The 26,894-nt window shown below is 32.8% G+C and overlaps 1 protein-coding gene and 1 pseudogene across 3 annotated transcripts in view; both read left to right on the top strand.

The window, feature by feature from the left end:
* The window catches only part of Rfx7 (regulatory factor X7), a 133,817-nt gene that overhangs the window by 81,593 nt on the left and 25,330 nt on the right, over nt 1-26,894 (top strand). For all 3 annotated transcript variants that reach the window (XM_071608293.1, XM_071608291.1, XM_071608292.1), the window contains exons 4-5: nt 11,242-11,324; nt 12,691-12,813. In XM_071608293.1, the coding sequence (XP_071464394.1) occupies nt 11,242-11,324; nt 12,691-12,813 (206 nt within the window). The remainder of the gene's footprint in view (nt 1-11,241; nt 11,325-12,690; nt 12,814-26,894) is intronic.
* On the top strand, nt 3,811-4,984 carry LOC139704564 (zinc finger protein OZF-like; annotated as a pseudogene).

Raw genomic sequence — 26,894 nt, 5'->3', positions numbered from 1 at the left:
ACAGAAAACTGAAAATTTTCATATTTTGTTACTAGCCCACCCTGGAAAACCCTTTTAATTTCTGACCCATGCTCCATGTATTAATTCCTTTCTGTCTAGTAGCACAACTGTTGTCAGAAATACTTTCTAAGTTTGACAGCATTTTTATGACTCAGGGAGATTAATAATATCCACCTTTTTCCACATTCATCCTGAGGAAAGTCAGGGTTGCTAGAACATTGTCTTGGCAACCAAGTCTGATGCCCACATGTAAGATATAAGAGCTTTTTTCTCTTGATGTACCTCCCAAGTTAGTGGAGATAAATAGGATAAATAACTTACTTAATTTCTTCAGATAAAAATAACATAATTATAATGCACTAATTAAAATAATAATACTAGAAAGGAGATAAGTAGAACAGATTAGGGAAGGGAAGACAAAGGTACTGGAGAATGAGATTGGTCAAATCATGGTGTATGCACGTGTGAATATGGCATAATGAATCCCACTATTATGTATAATTACAATGCACCAATTTTAAAAAGATGAAGATATCTTACTCCTGTGTTCATTGAATCATTATTTACAAAGTTATGGAAGCAATCTAGGTGTCCATCATCAGATAAATAAAGAAAACATGGTACATAAACAGTGGAATACTATTTAGCCTTAAAAGGGGGAAATACTATCATTTGTGACACCATGGTTGAACTTGGAGGATATTACACTAAGTATAATAACCAGGCACAGAAAGACAAATGCTTCATGATGTCCTCTATATATGGAATCTTAAAAGGTTAAACTCATAGAAGTAAACAGTAGTATAATAATTACTAGAGCCTGGGGAAGAGGGTTGATAGGGAAAGGAGAAATGTTAATCAAAGGGTACAAAGTTTCAGTTGGGAGGAATAAACATTAGTGATATATTGCACAGAATGCTGACTATATTAAATAGTAATGTATGTCTCAAAATTGCTAAGAGTAGATTTTAAATTTGTTAATCTTATTTAATTATTACACACTATAAACATCAACTTATACTCCATAAGTATATATATAGTTACTTGTCAGTTAAAAATAAAATTTTAAGAAGACATACCATTTTTAAATAAGAGTCTATATTTGAATTTGAATTATATATTCTTCTGCCAAAGATCTGATTTTAAGTAATTATATATTTTAAAATACTATTATTTATTACAAGAATTTTACAAGCATTTTAGCAGTGTTACAGCTTTAAAAACTAATACACAGCTCGAGCAACTTGCCTGATATCACAAAGCTAATGGCAGATCTTGAGCTCAGATCCATGTCTTCTGATTCTGTACACTATACCTTACCACTGTGTCCTACAGCTTGAGGATTTGAAGAATCAAGTCAATTGAATTTAAGTAGCGGTGGCTTCATTCATCTATTATATGTTCATGTATACATATAAAGGTCCTGTATTCTGTTTTTAATGATTTCATTAGTGTATTATAGTTACACATAATAGTTGAATTCATTTTGGCATAATCATACATCGGAATTTAATTTGTTCCCTTTTAGTCCCCAGTGCCTCCTCTTTGCTTCCTCTCCTATTCTTCTCCTTCTACTGGTCTTCCATTTATTTATTTATTTTAATTGGTGCTTTATAAATACATAAATAGATAAAAAGATAGAAAGAAAAGTGAAATCACTATAGTGTATTTATACATGCACAGAGTATAATTTTGTCGTTCATTTCACATTTCTTCCCCTTTCTTGTCCCTCCTCCCTCCCCTCAATCTCCTTTTACTACACTGATTTTTCCTCTATCCTTATGATATTTGACACCCTTCTTTTTACCCCTTACTTTGCTTTAGCTTCCACATATGAGAAAGAACATTCCACCCTTAATTTTCTGAGTTTGGCTAATTTTACTTAGCATTATGTCCAGTTCCATCCATTTACTAGCCAATGCCATAATTTCATTCTTCTTAATGAGTAAAACTTCATTATGTATATATATATATCTATATCTATATATGTATATATAGATATAGATATAGATATATACATATGTATATACATACACACACACAATTCTTAATTACGTAGATATTTATATGTACACAGTTTCTTAATCCATTCATGTTGATGGGCACCTGGGCTGGCTTCATACCTTGGCTATGGTGAGTTGCATTACTATAAACATTGAAGTAGCTATATCACCATAGTATGCTGATTTTAGATCTTTTGAATAAATACAAGGCATGAGATAGCTAGATCATACAGTGGTTCTATTCCTAGTGTTTTGAGGGATCTCCATACTACTTTTCAAAGTGATTGTACTGATTTACAGTCCCACCAACAGTATATGAATGTATGGCCTTATATTCTTCCTATTAATTTGTCAGTAAAAGACTTGCCTTTTGAACTTAGATTTGTAAAATTTTCATCAAACTGACTTTTATTAACTATACTAATTAGTTACTAGATGATGGTTTTACATGAAAATTCTCTGTGACATTCTCTAGAAGAGTCAATGACTCATACACTTTTCATTTAAGGGTAAAACTTTGGCTTTTTTCTAAATTAAATTCCACCTCAGAGGAAGATGTTTTTAAGTCTTGAAAGTTGTCAATGGACCTTCATTTTGTTTATTTATATATGGTGCTGAGAATCAAACCCAGTGCCTCATGTCAGGCAAACGCTCTACCACTGAGCCACCAACCCCAGCCCCTGGCATTCGTTTTAACCTGTACTAAAGAAGAATCCAGTGATACATGTGGCATGAAATATCCATAGGAAAAGGGTGAAATGTTAAATAAATGAAAACTGAAACAATTAGCTAAACTAGTGGGGAAGATTTAATTAGGCTCCTACTTTATTATACCTTACCAAAAAATAAATAAATAAATAAACTCCAGAGGAATTAAGACACTAAGTATGAAAAAAAGTTTTTTAAACCTAAAAGAATAAAGATAGTATCTTTAAGATATTACAATAAAGATTTCAAAGACAAAACACAGAAATCTCAAATTATGAATAGATATTGACACATTTGATTGCCCAGAAATGAAAAAACTTGTCTGTGTCAAAAGACTCCAAAATGAATTGGCAAACAACAACTAGGAGCACATATAACCACTAGAGGATTAGTGTACATGACTGCATGATAAATATCCCCAATTTTAAATATGCAAAAAATCTGAAAGGGCAGTTCCTTGAACAGTGTTCTTTCAAACACAATCCTCTGACTAGCAAGAGCATTGCCTGGGAACTTGTTAGAAATTCAAGTTCTTGATTTTGGTCTTTGTCCGCGGGTCAGGACGGTCTCTTGGTCCACGTGGCGCGCAGGACTCTCTCTAAAGTAGATTTCTTCAAGAGGAATTGCCCAGTGCAGGTGATAAAGAGACCAAACTGTATGATCCTTACTGAAGCAAGAAGATCCACTGGATGGTGGGAAAAAAGTGGAAAAGAAGTCTTGTCAGAAAAAGCCTGAGAAGATGATGAACAGATAGAGAAGCAACAAGACTTGGGAGGCAAGTTGTGTTCATCAAACTACAGAGTGAGGAAAAAAGGATGTGAATATAAGAAAATTGGAAAAATCCTTTGTTTGCTCAACCTCATTTCTTTAAGGAAACATTTTTGAAGTTTTAGGTTGAAACCGTTTAGACCTAACCATAAGGGAAGGTATGTAGTTGAGTCTCCAATTTTACTAGCTGGATGTTCTCTACCACTGCTTATTTCTTATGGTAATATCCCCCTGTAAGTGTAAAGCAGTGTGAAATGCCTTCAGTATAAAAAGTGTGATATAGCATCTGATAGCAGAGCATTCATACTGGAGGAAAACCTTATGAGTTTACTGAATGTGGGAAAACTTTTACCCACATATCACATTTCATTGAACATAGAAGTCATGCTGAAGGGAAACCTTGTGCTTCTAAAGAGTATTGAAAAGCCTTTAGCTAGATGATGAAATTTTCTCACAAATCTTATCCATTCCTCTGCATTTGAGAGGTCATACAGAGAAGCCTTCTAAATGTAAGAAATGTGGAAATATCTTCAGTCAAAAGTAAATCCTCGTGTATCAAGAAATTCATACTGGAGAGAAACCTTGTGAATGTGGGAAAGCTTCCATTCAGATGTCACACCTCAGTCAGCAGAGAATTTATAGTGGGGAAAGCCCCTTTGCCTGTAAGGTATGTGGGAAAGTCTTCAGCCACAAATCCAATCTTACTGAGCATGAGCTTTTTCATAATAGAGAGAAACCTTTTGAATGTAATGAATGTGGGAAGGCCTTTAGCCAAAAGCAGTATGTCATTAAACATCAGAATACTCATACTGGAGAGAAGCTTTTTGAATGTAATGATTGTGGAAAATCCTTCAGCCAGAAAGAAAACCTCCTTACTCATCAGAAAATCCACACTGGAGAGAAACCTTTTGAGTGCAAAGATTGTGGGAAAGCTTTCATTCAGAAGTCCAACCTTATGAGACACCAGAGAACTCACACAGGAGTGTGAGTGTAAGGAGTGTGGGAAAACCTTTAGTGGGAAATCAAATCTTACTGAGCATGAGAAAATTCATATTGGAGAGAAACTCTTTAAATGTAATGAGTGTGGAACAGCTTTTGGCCAGAAGAAGTACCTCATAAAGCATCAAAACATTCACACTGGAGAGAAACCCTATGAATGTAATGAATGTGGAAAAGCCTTCTCTCAACGAACATCATTTATTGTGCATGTGAGAATTCATTCAGGCGATAAACCTTATGAATGCAATGTATGTGGAAAAGCCTTCTCTCAGAGTTCATCTCTCACTGTACATGTAAGAAGCCAAACAGGTGAGAAACCCTACGGATGTAATGAATGTGGAAAAGCTTTCTCTCAATTCTCAACCCTAGCTCTGCATTTGAGAATACATACAGGTAAGAAACCTTACCAGTGCAGTGAATGTGGGAAAGCTTTCAGCCAGAAATCACACCATATTAGACATCAGAAAATTCATACTCATTAAAAACCCTATGAATATCTTCAAGATGGGAACACATCAAAAATTTATATATCATAAAGTCATTCTGAGGCAGTGTACCACAAATGAAGGGAACTTACACAAATGTTAACAACTTTGAGGACACTGAAAATTCATATTGAAGAGGAAGACATTTATATGATAAACAGACTGCCAATAAAAAAATACTCCACAGTCAATGGTAAAGGTAATGCTGAAACAATAGACATTTCCATTAAAATTGGAACAGAAAACAGGCCTGTTACTCCATCAGTATAGATGTGAAGTTCTTCACCTGTGTAATAAGTTGTGTTAGAAAGGAAGAGACAAAAACAGATGCTATGATCATCTATAAGTAATAAAAATCTGGTATTGCTTCAGCAGAGAGAAAGAGATTCTAGAAAGAGACCTATGCATTTAGTAGAACTTGCAATATTAAAGAAATCCATCAGATGTGAAAATATGGGACTATTTTTAAAAATTATTTGGAGGTAATTTGTTCTCTGAAGGGGAAAGAAAATAGACCATGAACACACAAGCAAAATTCATGGGAATTGAAGACTGAAAGATACAAAAGCCATGCACTAAAGTGGCTGTGACCTTTGGAGTAGGGAAACTTTCCTTCTTCTTAACAAATTTAAAAATATTTAGCAGTTTTACTTGTGAGTGTATATGCTCAGGAGATACCAGGAAACTTACTGTGGCTTGATTTGTAGCCAAATATTGGAAACAACTTAATTGTTCATCAGGAACAAAAAGAAGTTCTTATGATGTGACACTATACATCTGCAAAATGCAAATATGAGATCCACATGTTATTAACAGAAGGATCTAAAAAAATTGCATTGAGGGGGAAAAAGAAGTTGCAGGATGATACATATAGTGACTTTGTAAATTTGAATTAAAACTTCATGAAATTTAGTACTTTATATTGGTAATGAATACAAACGTGTATGTTAACGTTTTTGAAATGGAGAAATACAGGCCGAACTTTTGATAGTGGTAGCCTGTGAAGAGTGAGAGGGGTAGGGAATAAGTATGGGAGGTAGGGTGGGGAGGGGGCTTCAGCTTTTTATATATAAAGATCCATTTCTCTTGAAGACTGCAAGTAAATATGCGAAGATACTGGCTAGTTCTGGATTGTGGTATATGGATATCTTGTCTTATATTTTGTACTTTTCTGTATTTTTAAAATTTCTCAAAGTTAATAAGAATGGGAGTGAGGATGGGAACTCTGTACCTGTAGAAGTTATGTTATAATGGACTAATTCCCAATCAAATACTAAACTTTTTATAGAAAATATTTCTAAAATGTTATCAACAATGAGTGGATGGACTTGCTCTCTATATAATATGAAATTATCTATTTAATTAAAATTAAAATGATAGCATACTAAAAAAAAAAAGGAGAAATTCAAGTTCTCATGCTCTCTCTTCAGATCTACTGACTGAGAAAATCAGGAGGTAGGGCCCCGCAATCCTTATCTTATCTAGCTCACCACATGATTGTGATGCAAGCTGAAGTTTGAGAGCTTCTCTGTTAAAACTCAAATGATAAATAGTATGAAAAAAGTCAGCTTATCATCCATCGTAGATAATTTTTATACCCATAAGTTTTAAGAAGAAATTCAAAAATAATAAAGTTAAAGATATGCAACTGTTATGACCCATTATTTCTACTTTTAGGCACGTATTTTACACAGAAACTCTCACAGAAGGACATGGGAGACAAAAATAAGGATTTCATTGCAGCACTATTTGAAATAGTGCAACTTTGTGGTAATTGTCTTTCAATAGAGAAATTAACAAACTGCTTTTGTTCCATAGGATATTGTTTGTTGTATATGCTATTAAAAAGATCAAGTCAAAGAAAGATGAATGACAAAAAGTTTGCATCCTTTAAATATGAATAGTGATACTTAAATACCTTTTCTGCTTCTCTCTGCTTGCTTTGATATTTAGTGGGTTTAATTTTAAAAATTAAATAAATAGGGTATTGAAATATTTGCTATCTAGCTCCATTTTACCTTTCAGAATCTGCCTCAAAGGGGGATTGAATTGAACAAAACAGGTCTTTAATCTAGTTGAGTGGGAAAGTATGACTACATCCTAGAAAGGATTATTTAAAACAATCAGTAGATGCAAGTAATTAAGTATAAACTGAACACTTTCAAGAGTAAATACTATGGCCCAGAGTACAGGAAAAAAAAAAAGATCTATTGTAGGATCATGTGTAAAAATTTTCTGGAGTTGAATTTTTAACTAGTTTGTTTTTTAAGTTAAAGTAGATGAGAACAACAAGGCTATATACTTCTAAACTGGCTCTCAACCTTTTTTAGCCCATGTCCCGTTGGGATAAGTGTAAATATACTCTTGGTGTTACCATCATTTGAAATTTCAAAATAAGTTAAGTACCGTTCTAAATGTGTGGATGAAAGCTTTTGTAATTACAGGGAAGAGCCTTTTTCCTAGCCTGTCATTTTTTTGTACAAAATTATCACTTAACTTGATCAACAAATTAGCAAATATTTGAGGTTCCCCCTAAATTTGAAATCTTTTCTTTCATATCTTTGCTTTGAGAACATTTTTTCTTCAACTCAAGAAAATGAAAACTTTTAAGACAAGGGAAGATGTAGATATGTGGACCTTCATTTTGTTTATTTATATGTGGTGCTGAGAATCGAACCCAGTGATGTATGTCTTAAATGTTTTTTATTGTGAATTACTCAACATAAAATTTAGCATTGATCATATTTAGTACATTCACAATGTTTTACAACTACCGCCTCAGTCTAGTTCCAAAACATTTTCATTTCCCTGATTGTTAACCCTATTCGCATTAAGCATCATACACCCTCCCCCCGAGCCTCTGGCAACTGCTAGTCTACTTTCTGTCTCTGTAGATTTGCCTATTCTGGATATTTCATCTAAAGTCATACAATATGTGGCCCCTTACATCTGGCTTCTTTGACTTAGTGTGTTTTCAGGATCCCTATGTATTCTAGTATGTGTCAGTACTGTATTCCTCTATTATAACTGACTTTCAGAATTTTATAATTTTTTAAAATATTTATTTTTCATTTTAGTTGTAGGTGGACACAACACCTTTATTTCATTTTTATATGGTGCTGAGGATCGAATCCAGGGCCTCACACATGCTAGGTGAGCGCTCTACCTCTGAGCCACAACTCCAGCCCTCAGAATTTTATAATTTTTACAAATTTATGAGTTGGTCTCTTATGTAGTACTCTAAATAAAAGAGTAGAGCACCATTATCCTTAATTTCACAAATTCAGACAAACATATTTCTTTTTGATTGTCAGTAAATCAGCATGGAATGTTAGATTTTTATTCTTACATTTAAATTTTTTACAAGGCATATCAAATAATCTGATGTTGACCACACTTGGCACATGATACTCTTACCTAGAGAATCAAGGAACGTTAAAGTCTTCACCTAGATTAGCCAGCATTGTTTGAGAAGCCAGTGATTAGCAGTGAATGGCATAGTATGCCCCAAATCGGAAACCTTTGTGAGGACCCCAGCCTTGCTGGAATAGAATGCCATCAGTACATACTTGGGTAATTTTGTTCCTATTTGCTTCATAGAATTTTTATAAAACTTTTTATAAAATATGCTACTGTTCATATTTTTTCTTCTGTGTGTTGAACCTCAAATAGCAAATGAAACAGTAGTAGAATATTTACAAGTTCTTATTGTTTGAAGTAGTAAAAAAATAATAATAGGACACCGAGTTTGATCTTTTTCAAAGCTACTTTATATATATTCTCCTTTCAGTCATCTCTTTGGTTCTGTTTGTTTGTTTGGTTTTGGGGTTTTGTTTTTTTGTTTGTTTGGTTGGTTGGTTGGTTTTGGGGTTTTTTGTTTGTTTTTGTTTTTGTTTTTTGTTTTAGTATTAGACACAATACCTTTATGTTATTTATTTTATGTTATGTGTCGCTGTGAATCTAACCCAATGCCTCACATGTGCTAGTCAAGCACTCTACCACTGAGCTACATTCCACCAGCCCACCTCTTTGGTTCTTTATCCTAATTTGGAATATCTTCTGAAATTTATTCCCTATTCTGGATTTTTTTTCTCTATTCTTTTCTCCAATGTACATAAAATTTGAAAATATAGAATTCCAGGTTTTGTCAACAGTATAAAACATATTTTTATTCTTAATTATCAGAAATCACATTATTATATTTTCTCAGACTTTGCTCATAATAACATGTTTTATTATTATAACATAGCCTTCCTGGATTTAATATGATAGTCATTGTTGGGATTAAGTGGGAAGAGTTGATAGTATATGACAAAAAATATTTTAGGAACCATATTTAAGACAGATTACAGTGAGAAGAGGTTGGAAGCAAGGAAACCAGCTATTTAGACATTTTAATAACATAAATATCATTGTAAATCCTTAAGGGCAAGAATCTTATTAATGTGTTATTTATCTGTGCTTTGTTATGTTCAGTCTTTGTCTAATTCATGATATACAATATGTGTTCAGAGTTATCTTACATAATTTGTGAAACATAACAAAACAAAATGAGTAAACTAATGAGTAAATTAATTCTCCTTCATTGTTGAAAGTAAGACAGCTAAACATCTTGTAGTCCCAGTGAAAATAAAGAGACTAGAAAAATATTGGGCAAAGAATTAGAGGTCTAAATAAAAGATTGGTATGGAATGTACCATGAAGAACAGAATTAAGCATACTTCAAAATTAAACACTCTAGGAATTAGAGAAAAGTGATGTTAACACTTAAGAAGGGAATGTGTCTGGTATGTTTGTTTTCTTTGAGAGCTATATAGGGTATGCATGTAAATCTATTAGTATTGAGGCAAAAGCTAATTGGAAAATACTCATGGACGATGGCATTAAAATGCAGAGCTAGTAAAATTATGGCATTTACCAGTAAATGGATGGAACTGGAGACTATCATGCTAAGTGAATAAGTCAGTCCCCAAAAACCAAAGGCCTAATGTTCTCTCTGATATGTGGATGCTTACGCAAAATAAGGGAAGGGAGGGAAGAATAGAAATTCATTGGATTAGACAAAGGGGGATAAAGGGAAGGGATGAGGGACAGGAATAGGAAGGACAGTAGAATGAATCAGACATAACTTTCCTATGTTCATATATGAGTACACATCCAATACATCTCTACATCATGTTCAACCAAAGAATGAGATCCTAATTAGAATAAGTTATACTCCCTATATATATATAATGTGTCAAAATACATTCTGTTGTCATGTATATATTCAGGAGTTATTTGCATATAATTGACAGACTAAATCATTCTTGAATGAATTCTCAGACTTAAACTTTTGTGGGTAAATTTTGATGAATATGAATAAGCTCAGTTAAAAACTTTACAAAAATTGGATCAGTGTTTAATCTGTGCTTTATTAAGTAATCTGTCCACATTTTCCATTGCAGTGGAGTTTTACTTGAATTAAGCTACCAAAATTTTGCTCTGGATACTTTTATTGTAATAAGATTTATGTTACATTTGAAGCTATTATTTGGCAAACTCATCTGGGAAACAAAGCTATAAAAAACAATGCAGAAATTATTTTATAGGGTACATTTATAGACAAAATGACATAGTTGCAGGACAATAGTAGTAGAGAATCTTACAAATAGGTTCTCTAAGTAGCAGCCATTGTTGCAAATCAAAGAATAATTACATCTTCATAGTCCCGAAAAGGTTGTTGGTTTCATCTCAGTGTTTTAACTCAGTTCACTCCACAGGTAATAATAGCAGCAGCTGCAGTCACATATTCTAGGTATTTGAGAATTAGAAAAAGATCCTAGAAATCCTCTCATCCATTTCACAGTTGTAAGGAAAATTTGCCGCAGCCAGAGCCAGTTAAATTCATGTTTAGATTAACTAGTGAATGTTTCTCTTGGCTTCTGGTCTAGTACCTGTCCTGCAATATTATAAAACTGTCCTTATTTAAATATAATTAAAAATGAGAAACTTTTTCTCTTAAGCATCGATCTATACTTTTATTTGTACCTTTAAGTATTAATAAGGAAGTACCTTTTCTGTTAACTTTTTATATTTTATGAAAATATCAACTTATTTGTATTATTTCATTGATGAGGGGAAAAGCCTAGATTTTTGTTTTGATTAGCAGGCAATTAATTTCATCTGGTTTAAATTTAGAGAATCAATGTCTTTTAAGAGTAGATGTTAGTAAATTTTGTTGGGATGAAAACAAACATTTTTTTAAATGATCTTTCTTTATAATCTTTTATAACCAGCAAGAAGTTGAGAAGTTTACAGACCTAGAGAAACTCTACCTCTACCTTCAACTGCCTTCTGGTCTCAGCAATGGAGAGAAAAGGTATATCTATTCTTGTCTTTACTATAATTAGGTTGTTTCTAGGACAACCTTAGGATTTAGGCATGTTATATATATTCTGGTTGTTAATATTTTAAAATAGTCCTAAAATAATTAGAAAACAGAACAGCAGAACAGTAGATCATTTTAGTCTTTGCTATTTGGGAAAGTATTTAACTGCAGTTTCTACTGATTCGTTTGTGCAACTGAATAAATACTGTGAAATGCAATTGGGTTAAGTTTTATAGACAGATGAATTTGTGCAGTCTGAGAAATTGTGAAAATTAAACAGAAAAGCGAAGAATAAATGGATAAGTATTTTGAGGAATAAAGTGTAAGATGCTTTTTTGTGTTTTATTTTTAACATTATCAGGTAAGCACATTACAGAATGTAAAAGAAATTACTGGTATAGAATGAATTTATGATAAATGTAAATTGTTTTAAGTGATTAGTTTCATCATTAAAAATATTCAAGTCTTAAAGGCACATGTTCTCTCTGATATGTGGATGCTAACACACAAGAAGAAGGGAAGAATAGAAGTTCAATAGATTAGACAAAGGGGACTGAAGGGAAGGAAGTGGGGATACAAATAGGAAAAACAGTGGCATAAGTCTGACATAATTTTCCTATGTACAAATATGAATACACCACAGTGAATCTCAACATTGTGTATATCCATAATACTGGGATCCTAACTAGAATAAGATGTAGTCCATATTTGTATAAATATATCAAAATAGACTCTACTGACATGCATAACTAAAAAGAACAAATAAAAATTTTAAAAAATATATTGTCTCATCTATAAACTGTGGAGGGAAGTACTCCTCTTAGCCTTTTAAGTATTTCTTAAAATTCATTCATTCATGCTATTCTCAGCAATCTATTACTTTAAAATTGTGCATAAAAAAAACAGAATGAAAATTCTGTTACTTTTACCTTTTCTGTCTTACCTCAGACCATGCTGCATAACTATTTTAGTTATTTTATATACTAGAAATTTCTTCAGTAACTTCTTCGAAATTAAATAAATTATTCTTATAGGTAACTGAAATGAATAAGTGAGCAAATATCCATTTAGAGATAATTTTGGCCCAAACAAATACCTTATGTTGTCATTACTTCACTACCTATTCCACTCTAGAAACCATAGAAGAGATGAAACTATAACAATAATTTCAGTTTGATCCTACCTTGTGAAACCAGAGATGGACAATTTGGGTATCTACTATATATCCTAACTTTGGTTTACTCATTTGTGATGTGTTTGCAAATAGTTCTTTAGTGGAATTTTTAGGTCTGGCTCAGAAATTATCATTGAATTTGCTGTCTAGTTTAGCTTAAACATATTTTTATTTTATGATTAGTGATCAGAATGCCATGTCATCTAGTCGGGCACAGCAAATGCATGCCTTTTCCTGGATTCGGAATACCCTAGAGGAACATCCTGAGACTTCACTGCCCAAACAGGAAGTCTATGATGAATACAAGTAAGTATTATATGTATAAGGCATTCTGTACTATATTAAAGAGATTAAGCACTATATGTAGTTACAATGCTTTGTTTAAAAAAATCATTGTTATAAATATATCAAGTTGATATATGGGAGTTCTTAGTAGAACTCTCCAAGATTTCTTCCAGCTCCAAGCCTCTGTGGTAGTATGTAGTACAGGGCAAAATTATCAAATAAAAGGATGTTTCTAGATTACTTCAGAATGTCTGAGGGGAAAGGGACAATGGCATAGATAAATGGATTCCCATATAGTTCTTAAGGATGACAAGAAATGGGATTGGAGGAATAGTGGAAGGCAACAAATAAGTCATTGTATAAAGAAAAAGCAAAATATGAATTTTACTTGGACTTCCTAAAGGTCCTTATCATGAATCCAAGACTCTTTAATCCTCCATACCAACTAAAGAAGGTTGTGAATTATTTATTCAAAGATGAGTTCAATGACTTGTGCATTTAAACACTCAAAAGATGTAATTATACAGATAATTTATTTAAATACAGGTAACAAAAACATGGAGGCTGAAGGATCCTTCTAGATAAAAGTCAATAGATGATAACTCCAAGCTGGTTTAACATTTTTATAATTGATTTGAAAGGGAGAAAATTTATTTTGGCAAAATAAATAAAACCAGAATTTTCTGGTTATTGAAATGTCAAAACAGGCATTAATGTGTTGTAATTATACAATTTGGGAGAAAAGTATCAAGTAGGTGCTGTCATTAACCAGTGTAAGACAATGTAAAGAAACTACATTTGGTGACTTTTAAATAGCTTTAAGAATAATTTGGAAATAAAAACACTGCTGTATAAAAAAAACTACATTTATTCATCATTGATGTTTAGAAAGGAAACTTTCTTATTCAAAAATCTTATTATGGACTTGGGTTATAGCTCAGTGGTAGAGTGCTTGCCTAGCACATGTGAGGCACTGGGTTCAATCCTCAGCACCACATAAAAATAAATAAAATTAAGATACTGTGTCCATCTACAACTGAAAATAAAAAATAAAAATCTTGTCACCAAGAGAAACATAATGAAGCTGAAGAAAAAGATTAGGGAAAAATATCTGAAATAATAAAGAGAACAAAGATAAACTGAAGAACTTCAGGTGTGTTTTTGTTTTTATTTTTTCTCTTTAAAAAGATTAAAACTCTGAGTGAATGCATGTGATCCAAGCCGATCATTCTCTCAGTCTACAATAATCTATTGAATCTACTATGTACAGACCTGTGATAAGTTCTAAAGATAAGATGAATAAGACCAATGCAGTCCTGTCCACATCAAGGAAAATATAAATGTAAAAGCACACATATACATATATGCATGAATTCAAAAGAAGCAAAAATTTTTTGTTTTTTAAAGAGAGAGAATATTTTAGTATTTATTTTTTAGCTTTCAGTGGACACAACATCTTTGTTTGTATGTGGTGCTGAGGATCAAACCCGGGCCGCATGCATGCCAGGCGAGCGCGCTACCGCTTGAGCCACATCCCCAGCCCAAAAGCACGCGTATACATATATGCATGAATTCAAAAGAAGCAAATTTTAATTCAGAAAAAGGTTATGACTATCAGGCAAACTCATGTGTTAATGTATTGAACCCTAAATTGAAAATGAAGAAAATAAATTCTGTCAGAAAACTTATAAGGCAAGTATTTTAGCTACTCCTTCTGTAAGTTGTTTCATCTATTAAATGTAGCAATTGAAGATGCATGAGGTTTTAGTTTTAAAATTATAAAAATTGTCTGCAATAGGAAATGTTGAAGAACTAATTATCCAAAGATATCTTACAAGTTTCCCAAAAAACAAATTAGGCAAATGAATATATGACATTTTTATAATGGTCTAATATTTATATATCCTTTAAGTGATGTTCTTCCACTATACAACCCTTCATCTCACTAATAGAGACAACATCCAACATCTGCTGAAATATGACCATAGTATAAAGTTCAATGGTAAAGAGGTCCTGGGTTCCAGCCCTGGTACCTACAAAAAAAAAAAAAAAAAAGTTTTTAAATGTTTACTGAAGAAAGCAAAATAGAACGTAACTATATATTTTATTTTCAAAACAATTTTAAATCATAGAAGAATAGATTCCACTTGGACACAAAAAATACTTATTAGTGAAGATTTTGAGAGAATTTTGTCCTTTCCTAAAGGCCTTTTAGAAAGTATTTGTTTTCCTATTTGGAGTGCCTGAATGAAGTTTCCTGAATAAAACCCTAATAGAATGAATAGTCTCAAATTGATTCTGTTCTGAAACATTCACTGAAAAAAGAAAGATGTTATTAATATGAAATGTTTTTAAAGCCATTCCTTTTAGGTATGAATGCTTTTATATTTCATTGTTTAGATGTATTTATATGAAAATCAATCCCTTCCACAGTCTTTAAAATCCAAATTACTTTGAGGAAAAAACAATTATGTAATCTAATGGAGTAATGACTAGCTTCTTTTATCCATGTTTTCCTGTTTAATTAAGACTTAATAGAATTTAACAGTTTTAAGGAATTTTACATGCAAAGATAGTTTAATTTACAAGTCATTGTAAGCTTTTTTCCTTGTTGAAACTTTTGAATTCTGATAGTCATGTGCTTATGAAAATAATCATTGAGGTATTTTTATATTATTTTTCTAATTATGAAAGTAATATGTTTTTATGAAAATTTTAGCAGATAGTTATAAATGTGTAAAGATTAAAAGTAACACAGTATCAATCTCACTACCTAAAACTTAGACTTTAATTTATTTTCTTTTAATTTTTCTAATATCTTCTTTTATGTTTATATTTCTTGTTTTACCAAATTTAGCCCTGCTACTTATGTAATTCTTGGATGGGCAGTTATAAATAACACTGCAGTGAACATACTTGATAATAATTTAGTTTAGATAATTAGAATTGGGATTACTGGCTAAACATGTTACAGTTTTTATTTTCTTTGTTATTCACTAAATGCATTTTTTTTCTCTGTTCATTCTTCTTTTACATGTCTATTTCTTAATGCTTATGAACCTCTGTATATATTAGATAATATTAAAATGTCGATGTTTTTCAAGAATTAATTTTAGTTCAATTTATATAACTCTGATTAATGAACTTCGTAGCTTATAATGTTGCTAATGTATGTAGAAAGAACTTACCCATGCCACTAGATGCTGAATACTCATCTTAGGTATTTTTTGTTTCACTTTTCATATATAACCCTTTTGTTTCATCATTAGAGCCTCCTATATTCAATCTTCTTCCTTTATGTTCTCTGTTCTTATGCCAGTACCATACCGTGTAGATGTTTCAGCCATTAAATGTTGAAATAGCCAGTAAAAGACCAGTCTTTCCTCTATATCCTTCTTTTCACAGTTTTCCTTGGTTTATTTTTTGAACAGTTACTTTTTTCATGGGAATTTGTGAGTCACTTTTCTAATTTTAGATACAAAAACCCAAAACAAGTTTTGATTCAAATGTATTAACTGTAAAAATTTACTTCAGAAAAATTCAGCCTGTAAATATTTCTCTTTTTTTAACATTTTTTAGTTGTTAATGGACCTTTATTTTATTTATTTGTATATGGTGCTGAAAATTGAACCCAGTGCCTCACACATGCGAGGCAAGTGCTCTACCACTAAGCCATGACCCCAGCCCAATATTTCTTGATTTATGTCTTTCTTTCATGCCTATCAGTGAAGTTTCCTTTGATTAAATCCAGTTTTTTCTTGTTATATTTATCCCTTAGGAATTTTTTATTATGTTATTTATATTATAAAAATATATTTTCCTATTGTTTTACTATTGCTTTGTTTGGGTTTATAGGAAATCTATATTTGTTAACATTTACTTGGGAGGGTTTTTTGTTGTTTATTTCTGTTTCTAGTTGTAACTATTGACTTTTTTTGTTAGTTTATTCTGGGTATCTTCTTCATTGTCTTTATTTTGTTACTACATTCTATAGAATTTCCTCCCAACTTTAACTGTAACAATATAGGTATTGTTGCCTCTTCCAGTAAGTTTTCTGATATTAAAGATGTATCATTTATACTTGACCAAAAATAGCATCTTTGGAGATTATTTTGCAGTGATGCTGCTTTGAATTATTAACATGATACATTTTATAAAGATATTATCTAATATAACCTCTTCTTTTATTCATAAAATAAAGGCTCTCACGTGTAGACATATACTTTTGTGCTATTGATTTTTGTACTAAAGTATATTATTTAGGATTTCATAAGTAAATTTGGTCTGTAATTTGTTTTTTCTCTTTGTGTGCTCGTCTGGTTGTGGTATCAGGGTTAAGTCAACATTGTAAAATGAATTTGGAACTCTGTCTCTAATTTTCTGTGCTCTGTAACAGTTTATATAGCATGGTATTATTTGTTCTTGAAAGTTTTAAAGAACTGAACTATAAAACCCATCTAGGCCTGGAGCCTTTGTTGGAGGTAGTTCTTTGAAAATATTTTATGTTTTATTCTGGTTAAATTTTTATAATTTTGGCAATTTGGGGGGGGGGGTTTTAGGATTAATTATATTTTTTAACATATTACAATAGGACTACATATACTACTTTCATAAATTTAATCTTCTATATCTATTAATTGCTTTTTTAAATTTCTGGTTTGGGGCATTTGTACTTATCACCTCTCCCCAACATTTTTCAAATTTCACTTAGCTGTCATTTATCTTGCTGGTGTTTGAGTTTTTTAAGGAAATCAGATTGGTATAACAGTTTTATTATCCTTTTTTCCTACTTATTAGGTGCCTTTTTGTTTGTTTATTTTTCCTGATTTTCTTGGTTTTTTTCTTACTATTTAAATGGAATGCTTATTTTTCATTCTTTCACATTTAAGATATGAATATTTATATCTGCCAGTTTTCCTCTGATTATAGTTTTGACTACACCCACAGGTATGGGTTGTTACACAGTTGCCATTATTTTCTAGTAATGTGTATAGTTTTTATTTCTTCTTTGTTCTAAATTAGTAAGAAGTATAATTTTTCACCCTGTTTCATACTTGTTATTAATTTCTGATTATATATTATGATCAGAGAATATAGCTTAATTTTTAATTTTTAACATTTAAGTTTACTTCTAGTCTAACAATTATCAGTTTTTATAAATATTTTTAGACATTGTCTTTATCACACTCAAACTGTATATTCCATTAATATCCACTAAATATGCTTTTTGTATTTTTAACTTTTCTAAATTCTACACCAAAAAATACTTTCTTTTTGTCTGTTTAATCAGTTGAGGATGAATAGTGTGCTTATCTCTGACAAAAAGGATGTTTCTCTCTCAGTTCTTGATAGTATCTTGAATGAGTTGTGCTTTATAGATTTTAGGGCTATTTAACTAAAAAAATGCCTAATTTTATATGCTTATTATAATTATTGCCTCTTGTCAACAAAAAAATGATGCTGTGTCATATTTAATGTATTTTACCCTCGGTTCCTTGGTATCAATATTTGTGAGCCTTTCTAGGTGTCTTATCTGATAGATACACTTGTCTATCCTTTTAGTCTTACTTTTTATGTATCATTTTGGTTGAGGTGGATTACATTATTTTCTAAAGTTTTTATCTAAAAATTTTTCTTTTTTAAAATCTTAACCCATGCACAAAGTTGGTGGAATGAACCAATCCAGAAACTGGTATATGCAAACACATGATAGCAACAGAGGTAGAAGCAATCACAGCTCTGCTACTTTTTCCTACTGCATGACAGACAGAGACTGGTATTCATCCTGAATGGATTTCTTACTATGTAACATGTAGCCTCTTTTATCAGTCCTGAAAGTCTGTTTGCTTTGGGTAGAAAAACAAAGCCTTCAGATTTGTAAACTTGACAACTTTAGCTACAATATTATCTGGTATGTAAATATTCTCTCTAAATCTTTTTTTTTTAATCTGATATTTTTAAGGAATATGAATGTTTTAATTTTTTAGTTTGTATATAATTTGTAGTGTGTGAGACACTTTCATGCTTACCTACTAAGTTTGCAATTTCTATTGTATTCATCAATGTAGATTAAACTCTTAGTAGAACATGGAAGGCAGAAATAAACATTCTGGCAACATTTGTTTTACTTAAATATTGAGCATGTCATGAGTTAAATAACATAAATAACGCTTTATGTCTATCTAAAATCTAGGTCATATGTGCATAATTGATAGGGTTTTTTATATGTATAATTGTTGATTAATGTTGTAACATCTATTTAAGGTAGGTGGTAGCAAAGATTAGTGCTCCTTTATGGATGAAGTCATGGCCTAGAGAAGTAAATTGCCTTAGACAAATCTGAACCCATGTTCTCTTTTTTGGTACCAGGGATTGAACTCAGGGGTGCTTAACCACTAAGTTACATCCCTAGCATCCTCCCTGTGCCCCCCCACCAACCCCGCCTTTTTGTTGTTGTTGTTGTTTTGTTATTATTGTTGAAACAGAGTCTCTCTACGTTGCTTAGGGCCTCGCTAAGTTGGTGAGGCTGATTTTGAACTTGTAATCCTCCTGCCTCAGCCTTCCAAACTGCTGGGATTACAGGCATGTGCTACTGCACCTGACTGAACCCATGTTTTCTGACTTCAGGGCCAGGTTCCTTTTTCATTAATTCCTATTCTAAAAATTACTTTCAGAATTTCCTCTTTTAAAATTTTTTTAATTCAAATTAGAATTTGGGCTGGGGTTGTGGCTCAAGTGGTAGGTAGAGTGCTTGCCTAGCACGCATGAGACACTGGGTTCGATCCTCAGCACCACATAAAAGTAAAATAAAGATTGTATCCACCTAAAACTAAAAAAATAAATATTTTTTCTAAAAGTAGAATTTGCAAAATTAAAAATTCTAAAGCCATGTATGTAGTACCCACTTACACTGCCAGCACTCAGGAGGCGAAGGTGAGAGGATCCTTTGAGCCCAGAGTTTGAGACCAGCTTAGGCAACACAGTGAGACCCCTATAAAAAAATAAAATTTAAAAAAATTAAAAATTGTAGAGTAGCATTTACCAAGCCTTCACTATATCTTAATTTTTTAAATAAACAACAGAAAGTTATTTCTTACCATTTTGCAGGTTGAGAAGGCCAAAATTAGAATGTTGGCATGATCAGATTCTGCTGAGAGTATACTTTTTCATATATGGTATTTTCTCACTGTGGTCTCTTTTATAAGGTCACTAATTCCTGTAATAAAGGGTTTGCTCTTGTGATCTCTAATTCACCTTCCAAAGGGCACCACCTCCCAATACTATTATCTTGGAAGTTAGGATTTTAAGATTTTACAATTTAGGCTTATATTAATAGTTAAAATGTCTCAGTTGTTACCCTAAATGCAAGGCACTGGGTTTGATCCTCAGCACCACATAAAATAAATAAACAAAACAAAGGTATTGTGTCCAACTACAACTAAAAAAAAAATTAAAAAAAATAAAATTAAAAAATAAAAATGTGTTGTCTTTCTAGTTATTATCCTGTTCTTGTTTTCCTATAATGATGTATATTTAATGCTTAAAATATTGCCTTTATTCAGCATTCATTTAAGCAGTATTAAGTTCTGTTTACATAGGGTATCAAACAGTAATTACAAAATAATGTATGTCTGTAGGAAGTTTTAAGTCTAATTGGTTAGTTCTGGTTTTCCCATTTGAAGTACTTTTTTCTTCCTCTTCTATTTTCCCAATTACTTGTTAGAAGCCAAGTTTTTATATTCTACCTCAAGTCCCTTCCATCAGTTTTTTTAACTATTTCATGCATGTCCATTTTTAATTATACATGTGCACAATATCTTTATTTATTTTTATGTGGTGCTGAGGATCGAACCCAGGGTCTCACATGTGAGAGGCATGTGCTCTACCACTGAGCCACAACCCCAGCCCAAACATATATCATTTAATCACTTATCTTTATTTGGGATTGCCCCCCCCCCACACACACACACACAAAAGCAATATATCCACATGGTTAAAAATGCAAGTAGTAAAGAACAGTCTTCTCTAGAAGTTTCTTTTGATTGTTTTGGTGAGCATCAATGTGTTTCTAACAAATGTGCTAATAATTTTGCTTCTTTAGTATCAGTGTTAGCTCTCATTAAATGCTTAAATGAAATTCTCCCACATAACAGTTCCCTACTCCAGTATCTCAATATGGTTATACCACTATTTTTAATTAAATCAATATAATCATTGTTGACTGTGATTTGATCACTATCACTCAATGGTAAAGTAATTAGTTTATCCAGATTACATTTCTTGTAAAGCTTGTGTATTAATTATTGCTATGTTTTTCATTTTTATAAAGTATATATACTTTTTAAAGGATATATCCTAGCTGGGTGTGTCTATAATCCCAGTTTCTCTGGAGGCTGAGGCAGAAGAATTGTGAGTTTGAGGCCAGCCTGGGCAACAAAAAAAGACCCCATCAATAATAATAATATTAATAATAATATTCATCTATCTGTCCTGAAGTCCATCCAAATGCTCCATCTTATATTCTATTAGGTCTCCTGCTTTGTATTTTTATTTCCTATTTTCCTGGAGAGTTTCTTCCCCATCTTGTGTTCCATTTTGAACTATTGCCTCTCTCTAGTTGTTACAAAGTTAACATCCTTTGATGTGTTTGGTTAACCATTGTTTTATTAATAAGTTTTAAAGCAGTAATACCCAAGAAGTAACCTTTGAGTCCTAATATATCTAAAAATGCATGCATTTTTCCTTCAAAAATATGATTGATATGGCTACATGCAAAATTCTAGGATGAAAATCACTTTCTCAGGCAGGATGTAATGGAACATGCCTATAATCCCAGCAACGCTGAAGACTGAGACAGGAGATCATAAGTTTGACATCAGCCTGTGGGGCTTAGCAAAACCTGTCTCACAAAATAAAAGGCTGGGGATATGGCTCGGTAGCAGAGTGCCCCTAGGTTCAATCCCCAGTACCTCAAGTGGGTGGGGGGAGGAAGGAAAGATGGGAGGTGGGGGGAGAAAGAGAATCAGCATTGTTGCCCTTATGAACAGTTCTGCAAAGTTCTTATTCCTTTGTCTATATATAACCTGTACTATTTAGTTCTGACTGTGGAAGTTTTTAGGATCATCTCATTATCCTTGGTCTTTTTCATTCATTGAGCAGGACATGTGATAGGCTCTTATGGGGACAGCGGGGGCGGGGGATACTGGGGATTGAACTCAGGGGCACTTAACCACTGAGCCACATCCCCATTCCTATTTTGTATTTTCCTTAGAGACAGGGTCTCACTGAGTTGCTTAGCTCCTCACCATTGCTGAGCCTGCCTTTGAATTCACAATCCTCCTATCTCAGCCTCCAGAGCTGCTAGGATTACAAGTGTGTGTCATGGCACCAGGCTTGTGATGGGCTCTTTCAGTCTGAAAATTCACAGTTCTTCATTCCGAGATATTTTCTTATATTATTTCTTTGACAGTTCTGCCCTCTGCTTTTTTCCTTTTTTTCTTTCTGGAACTTGTGTGGGTCTCAATTAATCCTTCCCAGTTAATGCTCTTGCTATATATATCTTTTTAAAAAAGAAGAACCACCAATTCTAAGTGCTTACTATAATCCAGGGTCTGGTCTTGATATCCAACATACAGTATGGATCCTGTAAGCAAATACTCTTATTTTGCAAACAAAACAATTAGTAAGCACCAAATCAGGGATTTGAACAAGAACTATCAGGTTACAAAACCAGCCATCATAATCTCTTTTTATAGTCTCTTCTCCCTCATATTTTTCTTACCAACTTCATCTTCCATTTTTTTCTGGTAAATTAATTATTGTTGGATACCCTATAAAAATTACACTCAACTGGAGCTGGGGTTTTGGCTCAGAGTACTCACCTAGCACATGCAAGGTGCTCAGCACCACATAAAAATAAAGGCACTATGTTGTGTCCATCTACACCTAAAAAAATAAATATTTTTAAAAATAAATAAATAAAAGGTATCCATCTACAACTAAAAACAAAAATATTTTTAAAAATTACTCTCGCTTTTTCATAGCATCATTTCATATTATGGTTGTAATGTCTTTCTATTATCTGTGAGCCTACTGATATGAAGGGTTTCTTTTTTATTTAAATAATTCATTCTTAGGTCTATGAATAATCTGCAAGTATATACTCATAACAAATTAAAATTTTAGAAGTATAACATCAAATCATTGTTGTTGTTGTTTTTGTTTTTGTTTTTTGGTGCTGGGGATTGAACCCAGGGCCTTGTGCATATGAGGCAAACAACACTGTACCAACTGAGTATATCCCCAGCCCAAATTAAATCATTCTTTACTCTCCCCTTTATCTCTTCCCTCTGAAATTTAAATATTCTCAACAGTTTACTTCTGTACTTTTTCTATACATGTGTTGTCATTCATAAATTTTACTTTTTATTTTTTACTTGAAGTAAAACTATACTGTACATATTATTCACTAAATAGTATGTCCTAAATACCTCTCTTTATCCATATATGTACTATATTTTTTATTTGCTGCCGCATATTTCATGATATGAGTCTTGGTGGATTTTTTAAAGTCCTCAATTCACAGACATTTGGGTAGCTCCTGACTTTCCTACTATTCAAATAATACTGCATTGATCAACCTAGAAATGTGTCTTCCAGCTTGTATACTGAAGTAATATATTATTGAAGTAATACTGTAGTGTAAGCTACTTAGAATTGGAATTTGGGGATCAAAAGCTATAGTATTGGGAGCTTGGGGTATTACTCAGTGGTAGATCACTAGCATAGAATGGGTGAGGCTCTGGATTTAGTCCCCAGCACTGCAAAAGTTAAAAATAAAAAGCTTCAGTTTTTTATCAATTTTTAGTTTAATATTTTACTCATTACTATGTTTACATTATTACAAATCAAAAAGTGTAAAAGATATACAGTGAAAAAATTCCATCACTACTTTGCCTTTCTATGAGCCCCTTTGTGTCTCTATAGTCATAATTTGTATTAGTTTCTTATATATCATTCCAGCAGTATTTTGTAATAATGTACAAGTAAGGAATATTTTTTTCTTTCTTTTTTCTTTACACAGATGGTAGCACACTACATGATTTTGTACTTTGCATTTTCTCACCCACCAAGATAACCTGAGATCAATCTGTAACAATATAAATTATTATTATATTTAATAACTACATTACTAATGGCTGCATATTATTTTGTCATGTGAATCATGTATTTAGACATCAGTTGATATAAATCTAAGTTGTTTTACACTTTAACCATCACTATAAACAGTGATCTATGAATGAACACATACAGATGAGTTTCTCAGTATGATTAATTCTAGTGTGTGAAATGACTAAGGATTTGTACATTTTTAATTTGGGTTGTCTAGCCTGTAGAAGTGTGAAGTTTTGTTTGTTTGCATTTCTTTCATTTCCTGCATCATCTCTGCTTCTCCTTTTATTAATAGTCTTGGGGGGCTTTTTTGTGTTTTGGTTTGGTTTGGTTTTTGTCATCTCACATTGGAGATTTTCTTATATCTTGAGATCTTTTGGTTATCTGTTTGTATTTTTTTTTATTGGTTGTTCAAAACATTACAAAGCTCTTGACATATCATACTTCATACATTAGATTCAAGTGGGTTATGAACTCCCATTTTTACCCCAAATACAGATTGCAGAATCACATCGGTTACACATCCACATTTTTACATAATGCCATACTAGTAACTGTTGTATTCTGCTACCTTTCCTATCCTCTACTATCCCCCCTCCCCTTCCCTCCCATCTTCTCTCTCTACCCCATCTACTGTAATTCATTTCTCTCCTTGTTTAACAATGAGGGTCTCCTTCTATTTCCATGCAATTTCCCTTTTCTCTCCCTTTCCGTCCCACCTCATGTCTCTGTTTAATGTTAATCTTTTCCTCCTGCTCTTCCTCCCTGCTCTGTTCTTAGTTGCTCTCATATCAAAGAAGACATTTGGCATTTGTTTTTTAGGGATTGGCTAGCTTCACTTAGCATAATCTGCTCTAGCGCCATTTCCCTGCAAATTCCATGATTTTGTCATTTTTTGGTGCTGCGTAATACTCCGTGGTGTATAAATGTCACATTTTTTTTATCCATTCATCTATTGAAGGGCATCTGGGTTGGTTCCACAGTCTAGCTATTGTGAATTGTGCTGCTGTGAACATCGATGTGGCAGTATCCCTGTAGTATGCTCTTTTAAGGTCTTCAGGGAATAGTCCGAGAAGGGCAATAGCTGGGTCAAATGGTGGTTCCATTCCCAGCTTTCCCAGGAATCTCCATACTGCTTTCCAAATTGGCCACACCAATTTGCAGTCCCACAAGCAATGTACAAGAGTACCCTTTTCCCCACATCCTCGCCAGCACTTGTTGTTTGACTTCAGAATGGCTGCCAATCTTACTGGAGTGAGATGGTATCTTAGGGTGGTTTTGATTTGCATTTCTCTGACTGCTAGAGATAGTGAGCATTTTTTCATGTACTTGTTGATTGATTGTATGTCCTCCTCTGAGAAGTGTCTGTTCAGGTCCTTGGCCCATTTGTTGATTGGGTTATTTGTTATCTTATTGTCTAGTTTTTTGAGATCTTTGTATACTCTGGATGTTAGGGCTCTATCTGAAGTGTGAGGAGTAAAAATTTGTTCCCATGATGTAGGCTCCCTATTTACCTCTCTTATTGTTTCTTTTGCTGAGAAAAAAATTTTTAGTTTAAGTAAGTCCCATTTGTTGATTCTTGTTATTAACTCAATGCTATGGGTGTCCTATTGAGGAATTTGGAGCCCGACCCCACAATATGTAGATTGGAGCCAACTTTTTCTTCTATCAGACGCAGAGTCTCTGATTTGATATCAAGCTCCTTGATCCATTTTGAGTTAACTTTTGTGCATGGCGAGAGAAGGGGATTCAGTTTCATTTTGTTGCATATGGATTTCCAGTTTCCCCAATACCATTTGTTGAAGATGCTATCCTTCCTCCATTGCATGCTTTTAGCCCCTTTATCAAATATAAGATAGTCTCTGTGTCTCTGTGTCCTCTATTCTGTACCATTGGTCCACCCGCCTGTTTTGGTACCAGTACCATGCTGTTTTTGTTACTATTGCTCTGTAATATAGTTTGAAATCTGGTATCGCTATACCGCCTGATTCACACTTCCTGCTTAGAGTTGTTTTTGCTATTCTGGGTCTTTTATTTTTCCATATGAATTTCATGATTGCTTTATCTATTTCTACAAGAAATGCCATTAGGATTTTGATTGGCATTGCATTAAACCTATAGAGAACTTTTGGTAATATCACCATTTTGATGATGTTAGTTCTGCCTATCCAAGAACAGGGTATATTTTTACATCTTCTAAGATCTACTTCTATCTCTCTCTTTAGGGTTCTGTAGTTTTCATTGTATAAGTCTTTCACCTCTTTTGTTAGGTTGATTCACAAGTATTTTATTTTTTTTTGAGGATATTGTGAATGGAGTGTTTTTCCTCATTTCCATTTCAGAAGTTTTGTCGCTGATATACAGGAATGCCTTTGATTTATGCGTGTTGATTTTATATCCTGCCACTTTGCTGAATTCATTTATTAGTTCTAGTAGTTTTTTTGTAGACCCTTTTGGGTCTTCTAGGTATAGAATCATGTCTTCCGCAAATAGTGATAATTTAAGTTCTTCTTTTCCTATTTTTATGCCTTTAATTTCTTTCGTCTGTCTAATTGCTCTGGCCAGTGTTTCGAGAACTATATTGAATAGAAGTGGTGATAGAGGGCATCCCCGTCTTGTTCCAGATTTTAGAGGGAATGCCTTCAATTTTTCTCCATTCAGAATGATGCTAGTCTGAGGCTTAGCATAGATAGCTTTTACAATGTTGAGGTAAGTTCCTGTTATCCCTAGTTTTTCTAGAGTTTTGAACATAAAGGGATGCTGTACTTTGTCGAATGCTTTTTCAGCATCTATCGAGATGATCATATGGTTCTTATCTTTAAGTCTATTGATGTGCTGAATAACATTTTTTGATTTCCATATATTGAACCAGCCTTGCATCCCAGGGATGAATCCTACTTGATCATGGTGCACAATTTTTTTGATGTGTT

The sequence above is a fragment of the Marmota flaviventris genome, chromosome 2 (genome assembly GCF_047511675.1).
Source record: "Marmota flaviventris isolate mMarFla1 chromosome 2, mMarFla1.hap1, whole genome shotgun sequence".
NCBI lineage: Eukaryota > Metazoa > Chordata > Mammalia > Rodentia > Sciuridae > Marmota > Marmota flaviventris.
This window is presented reverse-complemented; position numbering and strand designations above follow the sequence as displayed.